Source organism: Erinaceus europaeus, chromosome 1, assembly GCF_950295315.1.
Source record: "Erinaceus europaeus chromosome 1, mEriEur2.1, whole genome shotgun sequence".
NCBI classification, from domain to species: domain Eukaryota; kingdom Metazoa; phylum Chordata; class Mammalia; order Eulipotyphla; family Erinaceidae; genus Erinaceus; species Erinaceus europaeus.
In genome coordinates this window covers 80070751-80082838 of record NC_080162.1, presented here as the reverse complement: position 1 = coordinate 80082838, position 12088 = coordinate 80070751, and the positions used below count along the sequence as shown (strand labels likewise).

The 12088-nt window shown below is 38.9% G+C and overlaps 1 protein-coding gene across 3 annotated transcripts in view; it reads left to right on the top strand.

Moving 5' to 3' along the window:
- SAMHD1 (SAM and HD domain containing deoxynucleoside triphosphate triphosphohydrolase 1) overlaps window positions 1-12088 on the top strand; it is a 66004-nt gene that overhangs the window by 37489 nt on the left and 16427 nt on the right. For all 3 annotated transcript variants that reach the window (XM_060189564.1, XM_060189569.1, XM_060189574.1), the window contains 5 exons: window positions 4705-4805; window positions 4961-5069; window positions 6276-6367; window positions 8484-8599; window positions 11179-11318. In XM_060189564.1, coding sequence (XP_060045547.1) covers window positions 4705-4805; window positions 4961-5069; window positions 6276-6367; window positions 8484-8599; window positions 11179-11318 — 558 coding nt within the window. The remainder of the gene's footprint in view (window positions 1-4704; window positions 4806-4960; window positions 5070-6275; window positions 6368-8483; window positions 8600-11178; window positions 11319-12088) is intronic.

Below are 12088 nucleotides of genomic sequence, written 5' to 3'. Positions count from 1 at the left end.
TGTAGAGAAGTCGCTTAACAAGCAGTGAAGCAGGTCTACAGGTATCTATCTTTCTCTTCCCCTCTTTGTCTTCCCCTCCTCCCTTGATTTCTCTCTGTCCTATGCAACAACAACATCAATAACCACAACAATGTTAAACAACAAGGGCAACAAAAGGGAAAATAAATAAATAAAATGTTAAAAAAATAAAAAATCTAGGTTCCCCTATCTTTTTTTTTTTTGGTTCTCCTATCTTTATGCTCAGCATCAAAAATAGAACAAAACTGTATACAAAATTAAGTCACCATGTGCACAAGGTGATTTCTCAAACCCTCTTATATATCTTCATGTAATTAATAATCTTTGTAGCCAAAAAAAAAAAAATGTAGCCAGTGTCATCTTATTGATTGCAGGGTACTATTCCATGGAGCATATATCCCATATCTTCTTTATCCAATCATTTGTCAATGGGCATTTATGCTGTTTTCACTCTTTGGCTATTATGAATAATGCAGCTTCAAATTAGCAACTGATATATTTTTTAAATTTTATTTATTTATTTATTTACTAGATAGAGACAGCCAGAAATCGAGAGGGAAAGGGGAGATAGAGAGGAGAAAGACACCAACAGCACTGCCTCACCACTTGTGAAGCTTTCCCCCTCCAGGTGGGGACCAGAGGCTTGAACCTGGATTCTTGAGTACTGTAGTGTGTGCACTCAACGAGGTGTGCCACCACCCTGTCCCACAAACTGATATTTCTACCCTGATTCTTTAATAGACAATTGTTCTTAGCTAATTAACATATATATAAATATGTATATATATAAAACAATTCAGAAATGCTAACTTGTTGCCTAGTTCTCAAGCTGAAACTAAATTTTCCTTCTATTCTTTCCTTCCTTTCTTTTTGCCCCCCCTCCCTTCCTTTTTATTAACACTGGCTTTTTTTTGGGGGGGGGACTACTATCCTTAGTCTTCTGATCATTTACTTTTGATTAATTTTATAACAGTATAAATTGAGTATTATCTTTGTCAGTTCCCATCTACTTTACATTCAAGAATGTTAAGTTCCGTTAACCATCTCTGTTAGTCTCTGAAGAACAGATATCCTTGGGTACCACTCCAATCTAGCCACTCACTATAGTATTGTGTAATGATGGGGTCCTGTCACACACCCTACATTTATCTGCAATCCTACATTTGTGTTGACTTCTCGTACTACAACTCTGGACTACAGAGAAGAGCTGCCACTAAGTATTTTCAGTGACATTAATGTCCTTCTAGCCAACAATTCTTGTGACTGTTAGTATGACCTCTGGATATGCCATTGGAATATAATCTTCTGGAGGGTCTCGTGCAACTTCTGTCTTTTTTTTTTTTGCTTCCAGGGTTATCGCTGGGCATGGTGCCTGCACTATGAATCCATTGCTCCTGGAGGCCATTTTCCCCTTTTTTTTTTGCCCTTGTTGTTGCTTCAGGAAACTTGTTAATTGCTTCTTTCACTGCTGTCATGGCAATTTGAATATTCCAACTTCATTGGAATGATTACTTCTTAATGTTAGTAGCCATTCTATCAGAAAATACAAACTTTCTCCAGAGGCCACATTATTAAATTTGATAGATATTAGGGGAGTCTTCTCAAATTAAGAGAAATATCCCTACTGAATCCATATTCCTTTTCCCCTGACCATGTTCCCTCACATTTCATCCCTTGCAAATGTCAGTTTGTGCTGGCTGGGTCCTGATGTTACTTCAGCAGATGATGTGCTTTTTCATTTCTCTGCTTGTCTCATAAACTAATATTTCCTGGTTATTGATAAGAATTACCTATAGCTCAAGTGTGTAGGAGGAAGTAGGAGAAGATCTTGGGAGCAGGCGGTGGCACACATGGTCGAACACACGTTACACTGCTCAAGGACCTGGATGTGAGCACCCAGTCCCCACCTGCAGGGGGAAAGCTTTGCAAGTGGGGAGTTGTGTTGCAGGTGTCTCTGTGTCTCTCTCCCTCTCTATTACCCTCTTCCCTCTCTATTTCTGACTGACTCTATCCAATAAATAAATAAAGATAATACAAAAATATTTAAAAATAAGATCTTGAGGAAACATTTGTTGTTTTGTAGGGGAGAGACCTCTTAGTTGTCTCCAGAAAGGGAGTATGCTTTTTTTTTTTTTTAATATTTATTTATTTATTCCCTTTATTACCCTTGCTGTTTTATTGTTGTAGATATTATTGTTGTTACTGATGTTGTTGTTGGATAGGACAGAGAGAAATGGAGAGAGGAGGGGAAGACTGAGAGGGGGAGAGAAAGATAGACACCTGCAGACCTGCTTCACCACCTGTGAAGTGACTCCCCTGCAGGTGGAGAGCTGGGGGCTCGAACCCTCTTTTTTTTTTAAATTGGTTTAATAATTATCAACAAGACAGTAGGATAATAAGAGGACATAGGCAACTTCTGAAAACTCAGAATTTGAGGGGTAACTTACCCAGATATATGTACCCCCTAAAGTGGGGCCATACTTTTCCCCCAGAGACGGCCTAATTTTAGTATAGCAAACCTGATTCAGATGGACACTGAAGTTTCTCTGAATCTGGTCACTTAATTAAACCCTTCATTTGACCCTCATTATCTGCTTTTTCTGTTCCTCTGTTGTTATCTACCTGAAAAACCCTATGCTTTTCTCCTTTATAAAAACTTTAAAAAAATATTCCCTTTTGTTGCCCTTGTTTTATTGTTGTAGTTATCATTGTTGTTATTGATGTCATTGTTGTTGGATAGGACAGACAGAAATGGAGAGAGAAGGGGAAGACAGAGAGGGAGAGAGAAGGACACCTACAGACTTGCTTCACCGCATGTGAAGTGACTCCCCTGCAGGTGGGGAGCCAGGGTCTCGAACCAGGATCCTTGCGCCAGTCCTTGCACTTTGCGCCACATGCACTTATCCCGCTGTGCTACCACCTGGTCCCTTATAAAAACTTTTTATGGGCCAGGTGGTGGTGTACCTGGTTGAGTGCACATGTTACAATGCACAAGGACCCAGGTTTGAGCCTCTGGTCCACACCTGCATAGGGAAAGCTTTGCAAGTGGTGAAGCAGGGCTACAGGTGTGTGTGTGTGTGTGTGTGTGTGTGTGTGTGTGTGTCTCCTCCCCCTTAATTTCTGGCTATCTCTATCCAATAAATAAAAATAATTTTTAAAAATTTTAAATATTTTATTAGTGATTTAATATTGATTTACAAAATTATGAGATAGCAGGGGTATAATTTTGCACCATTCCCATCATCAGAATTTGTTGTCCCCATTCCCTCCATTGGAAACTGCAGTAGTTCTCCCAAGCAGTGTTTTCTCTGTTCCTGGTGTTTTTGTTTGTTTGTTTGTTTCTCAATTTTAGAGAGAGAGAAGGAGAGACATCAAAGTATCACTTTGCAATAAGCAATGTCAGGGATCTTACCAGGAAACCTCAGGTATGCAGGTCATGCAGTCTACCAGTTGAGCTGTTGCCTTGGCCACACGAGTCTTTTAATGGTACAAAAAGGTTTAGTTTGAATAGTATATCTTAACCTTAGTATTTCTTTTCCTTTTTTTTATTTTTATTTTTATTTTATTTTATTTGTTAACAGAGCACTGCTTATGGTGATCCAGGGGATTGAACCTGGGACTTAGGAACCTTAGGCATGAGTGTCTCTTTGCATAACCAGTATGCTGTCTACCCCCGCTGCCCCCCTTTTTCTTTTCTTCTTTTTCCACCAGGGTTATCACTGGGACTCTGTACCTGTATGACTGACTAATCCACCACTCCAGTGGCCTGATCTTTCTTTTTTTCTTCGTTGGGGGATTAATGATTTACAGTCGACAGTAAAATACATGTGTAACATTTTTCAGTTTCCTCTTATAGATCAATTCAACCTCTTATAGATCCTCTGCCATCATATTCCAGGACCTGAACACTTCCCTCCTCCCACCCCAGAGTCTTTTACTTTGGTGCAGTACACCAAACTAGTGGCCTTCTTTTCCTATTTTATGTTATTTTATTTTATAGGCTAGAAAGCAATTGAGAGAGAAGAAGAGAGAGAGAAAGAGAGAGAAAAAAACACCCACAGCCCTTGCTTCACTCATGAAGCTTCCCTCCTGCTGGTAGGGACCTGAGATTCAAACCCAGATCCTCAAGCATGGTGACTTGTGCCATTGCATCTCCAATTCCTTTTCTACTAGTTTAAGAATCAAGTAGAAGTAAAGAGTTTAACCTTCTATTTTTTGTCAACAGCCATTTGGATATTTATAATATCATTTGAGAACCATATACAATTATCAAGTTAAAAATTAATACTTTGGGGCCAGATGGTGGTGTGCCTGGTTGAGCACACATGTTACAAAGCACAAGGACTCTGGTTCAAGCCCCAGGTCCCCACCTGCAGGGAGAAAGCTTCATGAGTGTTGAAGCAGTGCTGCAGTTATCATTCTGTTTCTCTTCCTCTTTATCTCTCCTTTCCCTCTTGATTTATTCTTATCTATCCAATAAATAAATACAGATAATAAAAAATTAAAAATATAAAAAAATATTTTTTAAAAAATTAATACTTGGTGTTGCTATGAAATGTGCTCCTGAACTGATTGAATTTTGAGTCCTGTCTTTAGTTGCCTTGGCAGGGCCAGACCAAATGATTTTGATTTGCTTGTATATGGATCTGGTCTTAAAACCTTCCCATGGGTTTACATGTCTTCCAGTGGCCATATGAAGGGCGGCCTAAGGAGAAAAGCTTCCTTTATGAAATAGTGGCTAACAAAAGAAATGGCATTGATGTGGACAAATGGGATTATTTTGCCAGGTATGCCCTAAATATTTTAGAAAAGTCAATTAAAGTTTATGCATAGCTTTTAAATATATGTGATTTTTATTTAAGAAAACAAATAAAATACATAAGTTTAGTTTTAATATTTCCTTGTTGAAAATGTTAATCTTATTGCTTTGGGTTCTTTCTAGGGACTGCCATCATCTTGGAATCCAAAATAATTTTGATTACAAGCGTTTTATTAAGTTTGCTCGTGTCTGTGAAGTAGATAATACGAAGCATATTTGTACAAGAGAAAAGGTAAATTTTGTTAAATGAACAAGGAATATGTGTTCCTAACTGGAAATCTAGAAGCAGCTATTCAGTAATTTGAAACAAATCAGTACGTATTAAATTTGATCTCTTTAAGCATTTTTAAAATATTTATTTTCTTTTTTTAATATTTATTTATTCCCTTTTGTTGCCCTTGTTGTTTTATTGTTGTAGTTATTATTGATGTCGTTGTTGGGTAGGACAGAGAGAAATGGAGACGGGGTGGGGGAGAGAAAGACACCTGCAGACTTACTTCACCGCCTGTGAAGCGACTCCCCTGCAGGTGGGGAGCAGCTGGGGGCTCGAACTATTTTCTTTATTAATAATAGAGTACATTCATTCTGGTGCATGCAGCGCCAGACGTTGTACTCAGGACCTCATGCTATATGTCCAGCTTTATCCACTGTGTCACATCCCAGGCCGCAGCATTTATATCTTAACACTTTTTCCATTTCTACTGCATTGTAAAATTGTAACAAGTGGTGCAGTGGTTAAGTCATTGAAGCTTTGAGTGTGAGGTTCTGAGTTCTATCTTGGGTTGGAACTATGATTCTGTTTCTCTCCTTTCTCATATATATAAATATGTATGACATATTTAAGTAAATAAGCATGAGGTTCTGAGTTCAGTCTCTAACAGAACATGTGCCAAAGCTCTGGTTCTGGTTCTTTTCTTCTTCCTCATAAATGAATAAATAAAAATAAATTAATCTTTAACAAAATAAAATTATAATAGTAATCTTTTGAAAGTAGTTATTAGGCACTATTTTGCCTCTTGGTTTATCACTGGGTCTCGGTGCCTGCACTACGAATCCACTGTTTCTGGCCACCATTTTTTCCATTGCTGTTGTTCTTGCTGTTATTGTTGTGGGATAGAACATAGAGAAATTAAGTGAAAAGGGGAAGAAAAGAGGGGGAGAGAAAAAGAGACACCAGCAGACCTGCTTCACCACTTAGGAAGTGCCCTCCCCCATACAGGTGGGGAGCCAGAGGCTTGAACCATGATCGTTGGGCCAATCATGATGCTTTGCCCCTGTGCACTTAACCCATTGCCCTACCGCCTGGCCCTGCTTGTTTGTTTTTTAATGGGGTCATTATCTTTTACTACCACTGCTTTTCCTTTTTTTTAAATCTATTTGTCTCTTCATAAAGATAATATCTGTACCCCATTAATATTTGTGTCACATTTTTCTGCAGGAAGTTGGGAATCTGTATGATATGTTCCACACCCGCAACTGTTTGCATCGTAGGGCTTATCAACACAAAGTTGGCAACATCATTGATAGAATGTAAGAAATTCATTTGAAATTTCCATAATTTTTTTTCATGATGATTATATTCAAGGCCTCTATACCACAAACAAACAAGCATCAATGTTCTCTTAAGCAAACAAAACAAACAAACAAACAAATAAAGCTAGCATAAAGTAGAACTTTACTAGGGAAGTGAAAATGAGTAGCTTAAGGACAGAAGAAGTCAGGTATTACTCATCAAGGTAATATGAGAGGTGGACAACTGTCTAAGCAGGTAGCATGCAGAACTTGTGAGTGTGGCCTCTGGTTTGATTCCTGAATCTCGTATATACCTATGTGCTACTCTGGTCTTCCTATCTCTCTTGTATAAAATAAATAATTAAACCTTAAAGAATGAGAGCACATGGATAATTAACATTATGAAACACATAGAAAAAATTAATTTAAAAAGTTAAGATTATCTCTCCTTATCTGGTTAATTATTTACTAGAATTAGTAGCATTTTTTTCAATTTTTATTTGCTATTAATAGTAGGTTACAAGATTGTAAGATTACAGTGTATAGTTGTACACCATATCCATCACCATGTATCCCCACCCTCTCACTTCCAAAGATAACCACCATAGTTCTCACAGGTTTTATAATTTGCTTGCTTCTATTCCCCCACACACACATTCATGTGTATCAGATCTCTAGTTTCCACATATGACTGAAACCACCTGGTAGTTATTTTTCATCTGTTTACTTATTTTGATAAGCACAGTCACCTCCAGTTCTATCCATTTTGTCCTAAAGGACACAATTCCATTTTTTTTTTATTGCAGAGTAGTATTTTATGGAATGCATATCCCATATTAACAGCAGTTTTAAAAAAAATAGTAGCAAATAGTAAAACATTCAGGAATTTCACCTATTTTTTTTCCTGAACTAGTCAGAAACACAGTAGAAAAGTAAAATGAAATTCAATGACCTCAATGAGGAATTATCACAAGTTGGGTGTGACTCATATTAATGTCATGTCTTCACAATCAACTTAAATTTATCTACTGTAAGCCAAACATATTTAATTTTTTTCCTTCTGACATGAGCAGACTATTTAAAATATGTTCTCTAATTATTTGACTATTGATATAATAAGAATTCTTTGGTGGGTGTGTGTGTAGGTTTATTTTAATTTGAAGAATCAAAGAGATCTAGGTTCAAAGCCTGGCACTCCTTCTTTCTCAGTTAAATAAAAATTGCTTGATTTCTACATCTGTAATTTTTGTTGATATTGTGCAGCAAGGTTTTGAGCATACACAGTTTCACTATCCCCGGCAAAATTCATTTCCTCCATTTCAGAGGAAAGGTACCAGATTTTACCCTGGCACTGTGGCATTTTCATGTGGTGACTGAGTTTAAACTTAGGCAGCCCAAATGTCAGGGTACACACCTGCCAAGTGAGCTCTTTCAGTCCCAACTTTTTTTCTTTCTTTCTTTCTTCTTCTTATTTTTTTCTTTCTTCTTTTTTTAACCCGGAGCATTACTCAGCTCTGGCTTGTCATGTGGAGGATTGAGCCCAGATCCTTGAAGAATCTAGCACCAAAGTCTTTTGCTTAAACATGCTATTTCTTCCCCACTCAGTTGTTTAATTTCTACATCTATGAAGTTGGAACTAATTATACCTATCTTGATGGAAATCTGATATTTTTTTATTATTATCTTATTTATTTATTGGATAGAGATAGCCAGAAATCCATAGGGTGGTCATAGAGAGGGAGCAAGACCGAGAGACGCCTGCAGCACTGCTTCACCACATGCAAAGCTTTACCCCCTGCAGGTAGGGACGGGGCTCAAACCCAGGTCCTTATCAATTACAACATGTGCATTCAACCAGGTGTGCCACCACCCAGCCCCATGGAAATCTAATCTTAATGGAAAGATTAAATAGAACTATGTATCTGAAACCCTGCCATGGGATACCTGGGAACTCATTAAACATGCCAGCTCACAAAGTATCATGCATCTATTTAATGTGATCAAGAAGCAGTTATTTCTAGAACACTGGATTGTATCTCTAGATTTTATTTTCATAATGTAGAATTTTTCCCTTCATTTTAAGAATAAAGCAAATATTGTTTTTCATAAGTACAATTTATTTAATGGTCTTTAGGATTACAGATGCTTTCCTCAAAGCAGACCCCTACATAGAGATTACAGGCTCTAAAGGAAAAAAGTACCATATCTCTACAGCAATTGATGACATGGAAGCCTACACCAGGCTAACAGGTAAGAACTAAAAGGTAGCATAGTGAAATTAGATAAAATACAAGCTGTTTGGGGCCAGGCGGTGGCACACCTGGTTGAGTGCACACATTACAGTGCACAAGGACCCAGATTCAAACCCCTGGTTCCCACCTTTAGGGAACAAGCTTCATGAGTGGTGAAGCAGGGCTGCAGGCCTCTCTCTCTGTCTCCCTCTCCCTTCTCAATTTCTGTTTCTATCCATTAAAACAAATAAATAAAAATGTTTTTAAAAAATAAAATAGTGGTCTGGGAGTAGGCGCAGTGATAGGCGCAGCTTTAGACTCTCAAGCATGAGATCCCGAGTTTGATCCCTGGCAGCACATGTGCCAGAGTGTGCCTGGTTCTTTCTTTCTCCTCCTATCTTTCTCATAAATAAATAAAATCTTTTAAAAAATAAATAAAAAAAAATACAAGTGTCCTTAGGTTGTAGATAGTTTCTTTTCTATCTTCTTTTTTTCTTTTGGGGGCTTTGTATCTACACCACGAATCCGCTGCTCCTGGAGGCCATTTTTCCCCATTTTGTTGCCCTTGTTATTATTGTTGTCATTGCTATTGTTGTTGTTGGATAGGACAGAGAGAAACTGGGAGGAGAGAAGCAGACTTGCTTCACCACTTGTGAAGTGACCCCACTGTAGGTGGGGAGCCACGAGTTGGAACCGGGATCCTTCCGCCAATCCTTGTGCTTTGCGCCACCTACGCTTAACCCGCTGCGCTACCACCGGACCCCTGATAGTTTTTTTTTTTTTGCCCTCAGTGTTATTGCTGTGTCTCGGTGCCTGCACTACTAGTACACTGCTCCTGGAGGCCATTTTTTCCGTTTTGTTGCCCTTGTTGTCCATCAATGTTGTAGTCATTATTATTGTTGTCGTTGTTGTTGGATAGAACAGAGAGAAATTGAGAGAGGAGGGGAAGACAGAGGGGGAGAGTCGCTGCCTGTGAAGCGACTCCCCTACAGGTGGGGAGCCGGGGGCTCGAACTGGGATTATGGTGGTCCCTGGGCTTTGCGCCACGTGCGTTTAACCTGCTGCGCTACTGCCCACCCCCCATAGTTTATTTTTCTAAACATTCCTATGTATGTATTATGCTATGTATGCTATTCCTATGCTTGTTAAGTAACTAAGTACTTTTGGATTTGAGTTTTCTCTGTTCTGTACTAACAATGTGACCTTGATAAAATTCTTTTTTTTTTTTTACCAGAGCACTGCTCAGCTCTGGTTTATGGTGGTGTAGGGGATTGAACCTGGGACTTCAGAGCTTCAAGACATGAGTCTCCTCTTTGCATAACCATTATGCTACCTACTTCCTGCCCATTGATAAAATTCTTTAACTTCTGTGAACCTTATAAAAATAGGATGAATGATGCCATGCTTGTGGTTTTATTGTGCTTCTTAAGTAAGATTTGGCATGTAGTCATTATCTCATAACTTCTAATTATAACTAAACCAGAAATTATCAGTGAAATGGTGATTTATTTATAAGACACTGGAGGGTAGGGAAAGAAAGAGACAGGCTGGGAGTATGGATGGATCTGCCAATGCCCATGTTCAGCAGGGAAGCAATTACAGAAGCTAGACCTTCCACCTTCTGCACTTCATAATGACCTTGGGTCCATACTCCCAGAGGGATAAAGAATAGGGAAGCTGTTGGGAGGGGATGGGATACGGAGTTCTGGTGGTGAGAGCTGTGTGGAAATGTACCCCTCTTGTCCTATGGCCTTGTCAGTATTTCCGTATTATAAATAAATATATAGAGAAATGAGCAGGTGAATGAGGACAAAAGACACTAGAGGAACTGGGGCAGTAGATAAAGGCATTGGACTCTTAAGCATGAGGTCCTTAGTTTGAGCCCCAGCATTGCTTGTGCCAGGATGATGCTCTGGTTCTTTTTCTCCTCCCTCCCCTCCTTTACTTTCTTATAAATAAACAAATCTTTTCTAAAAAATTTAAACTTGTGCTTGAAATTATCTGACATATACAGAAGTGGATCAGAGAGATAGCTCATCAAGTAAGACACATACCTTACTCAAAAGTATAGGAGAAAGAAATAGGTACGGAGCTGGCAAAATAGCTTACTTAGGTAGCGCACTGCTTAGTCATGTATACAACCTAGGTTTGTGCCCATCTCCTCCCACCCTTTCTCTGTCTCTCTCCCTTCCTGTCTCTCCCTCTTCATCTCTTTCTTCATCTGGAAAACTCAACCCAAAGTAGTGAAATCCTGGAGATGACTGGGGAAAAAAATTAATAAAAGTAAAGTAGCACTGTGGGTCCAGGCATTGGCACATCTGGCAGGGTACACACCAGGCCTAAGGAAATGGGTTCAAGCCCCTAGTCCTTACCTGAAAGGGGAAGCTTCACAAGTGGTGAAGCAGCGCTGTAAAGCTGTCTCTGTCTCTCTCTCCCTCCCTCTTCCCTCTCCATTTCTCTCTGTCCTATCAAAATTTAAAATTTAATTAAAATAATAATAAAGTCATGCTGTAGAAAATGAATCTTTAAATCCGGGGGAAGGTTGATGGCTTTTTTCTTTTCTACTTTGCTATTAACAAAATTTTATCACATTGACAGATAACATTTTTTTGGAGATTCTCTACTCTACTGACGCCAAATTGGACGAAGCACGTGAGATCTTAAAAAAAATTGAGTGCCGTAAATTATATAAGTATGTCGGTGAAACTCAACCAACAGAAGAAGGAAAGATTACAAGGGTAAGTTGAGTTGTCAAGTCCCTTTTTATTAGTGAAAAGTCTTTTTATTCTCCACGAGGAAACCACTAACTTAACTCAATACCTTGATTTTGTTGTAAAACCCTCTGTTTTCATTCTAATTTAATCTTTATACCAGTACTATACTGTATATAGTATCTAATAGATGAAGGAGCAGAGACTCAAGAAAGATTAAATTACTTGAAGTACAGTTAGTGAGCCAGAGTTCAAAGCCAAGGCTAACTTACATCAAGCCAATGCTGCCATCCCAGAGATGATAGTGGGCTAGATCCAAAGAGAAAATGAGTGTGAGGTACAAGGAAACTCGAATATAAAGCACTTGCATAAGTTTCACTGAAACTGCATTTTTTTTTTTTTTTTTTTTTTTGCCAACAGGTTTATCGCTGGGGCTTAGTGCCAGTACTTCATGGCCATTTTTTATCCATTTTTATTGAGAAGATTTGATAGAGGAGAGGGAGATATAGAGGGAGAGAGGAAGACAAACACCTACAATGCTGTTTCACCACTCTTGAAGCTTTTCCCCTGCAGGTGGGGACTGGGGGCTCGAATCCAGATCCTTGGAGTTGTCAGGCAGGTATTGAGCCCCAGCAATAGCCCTGGTGGCAATAAGGTTAAAGAAGGGGGAGCACCTCTAGCATTGCTTCACTGATTATGAAGCTTCCCCCTGCAGATGGGGACTGGGGGCTTGAATACACATTAACATACTCAAGAACCTAGATTCAAGCTCCTGCTCCCCACCTACAAGAGGGGAT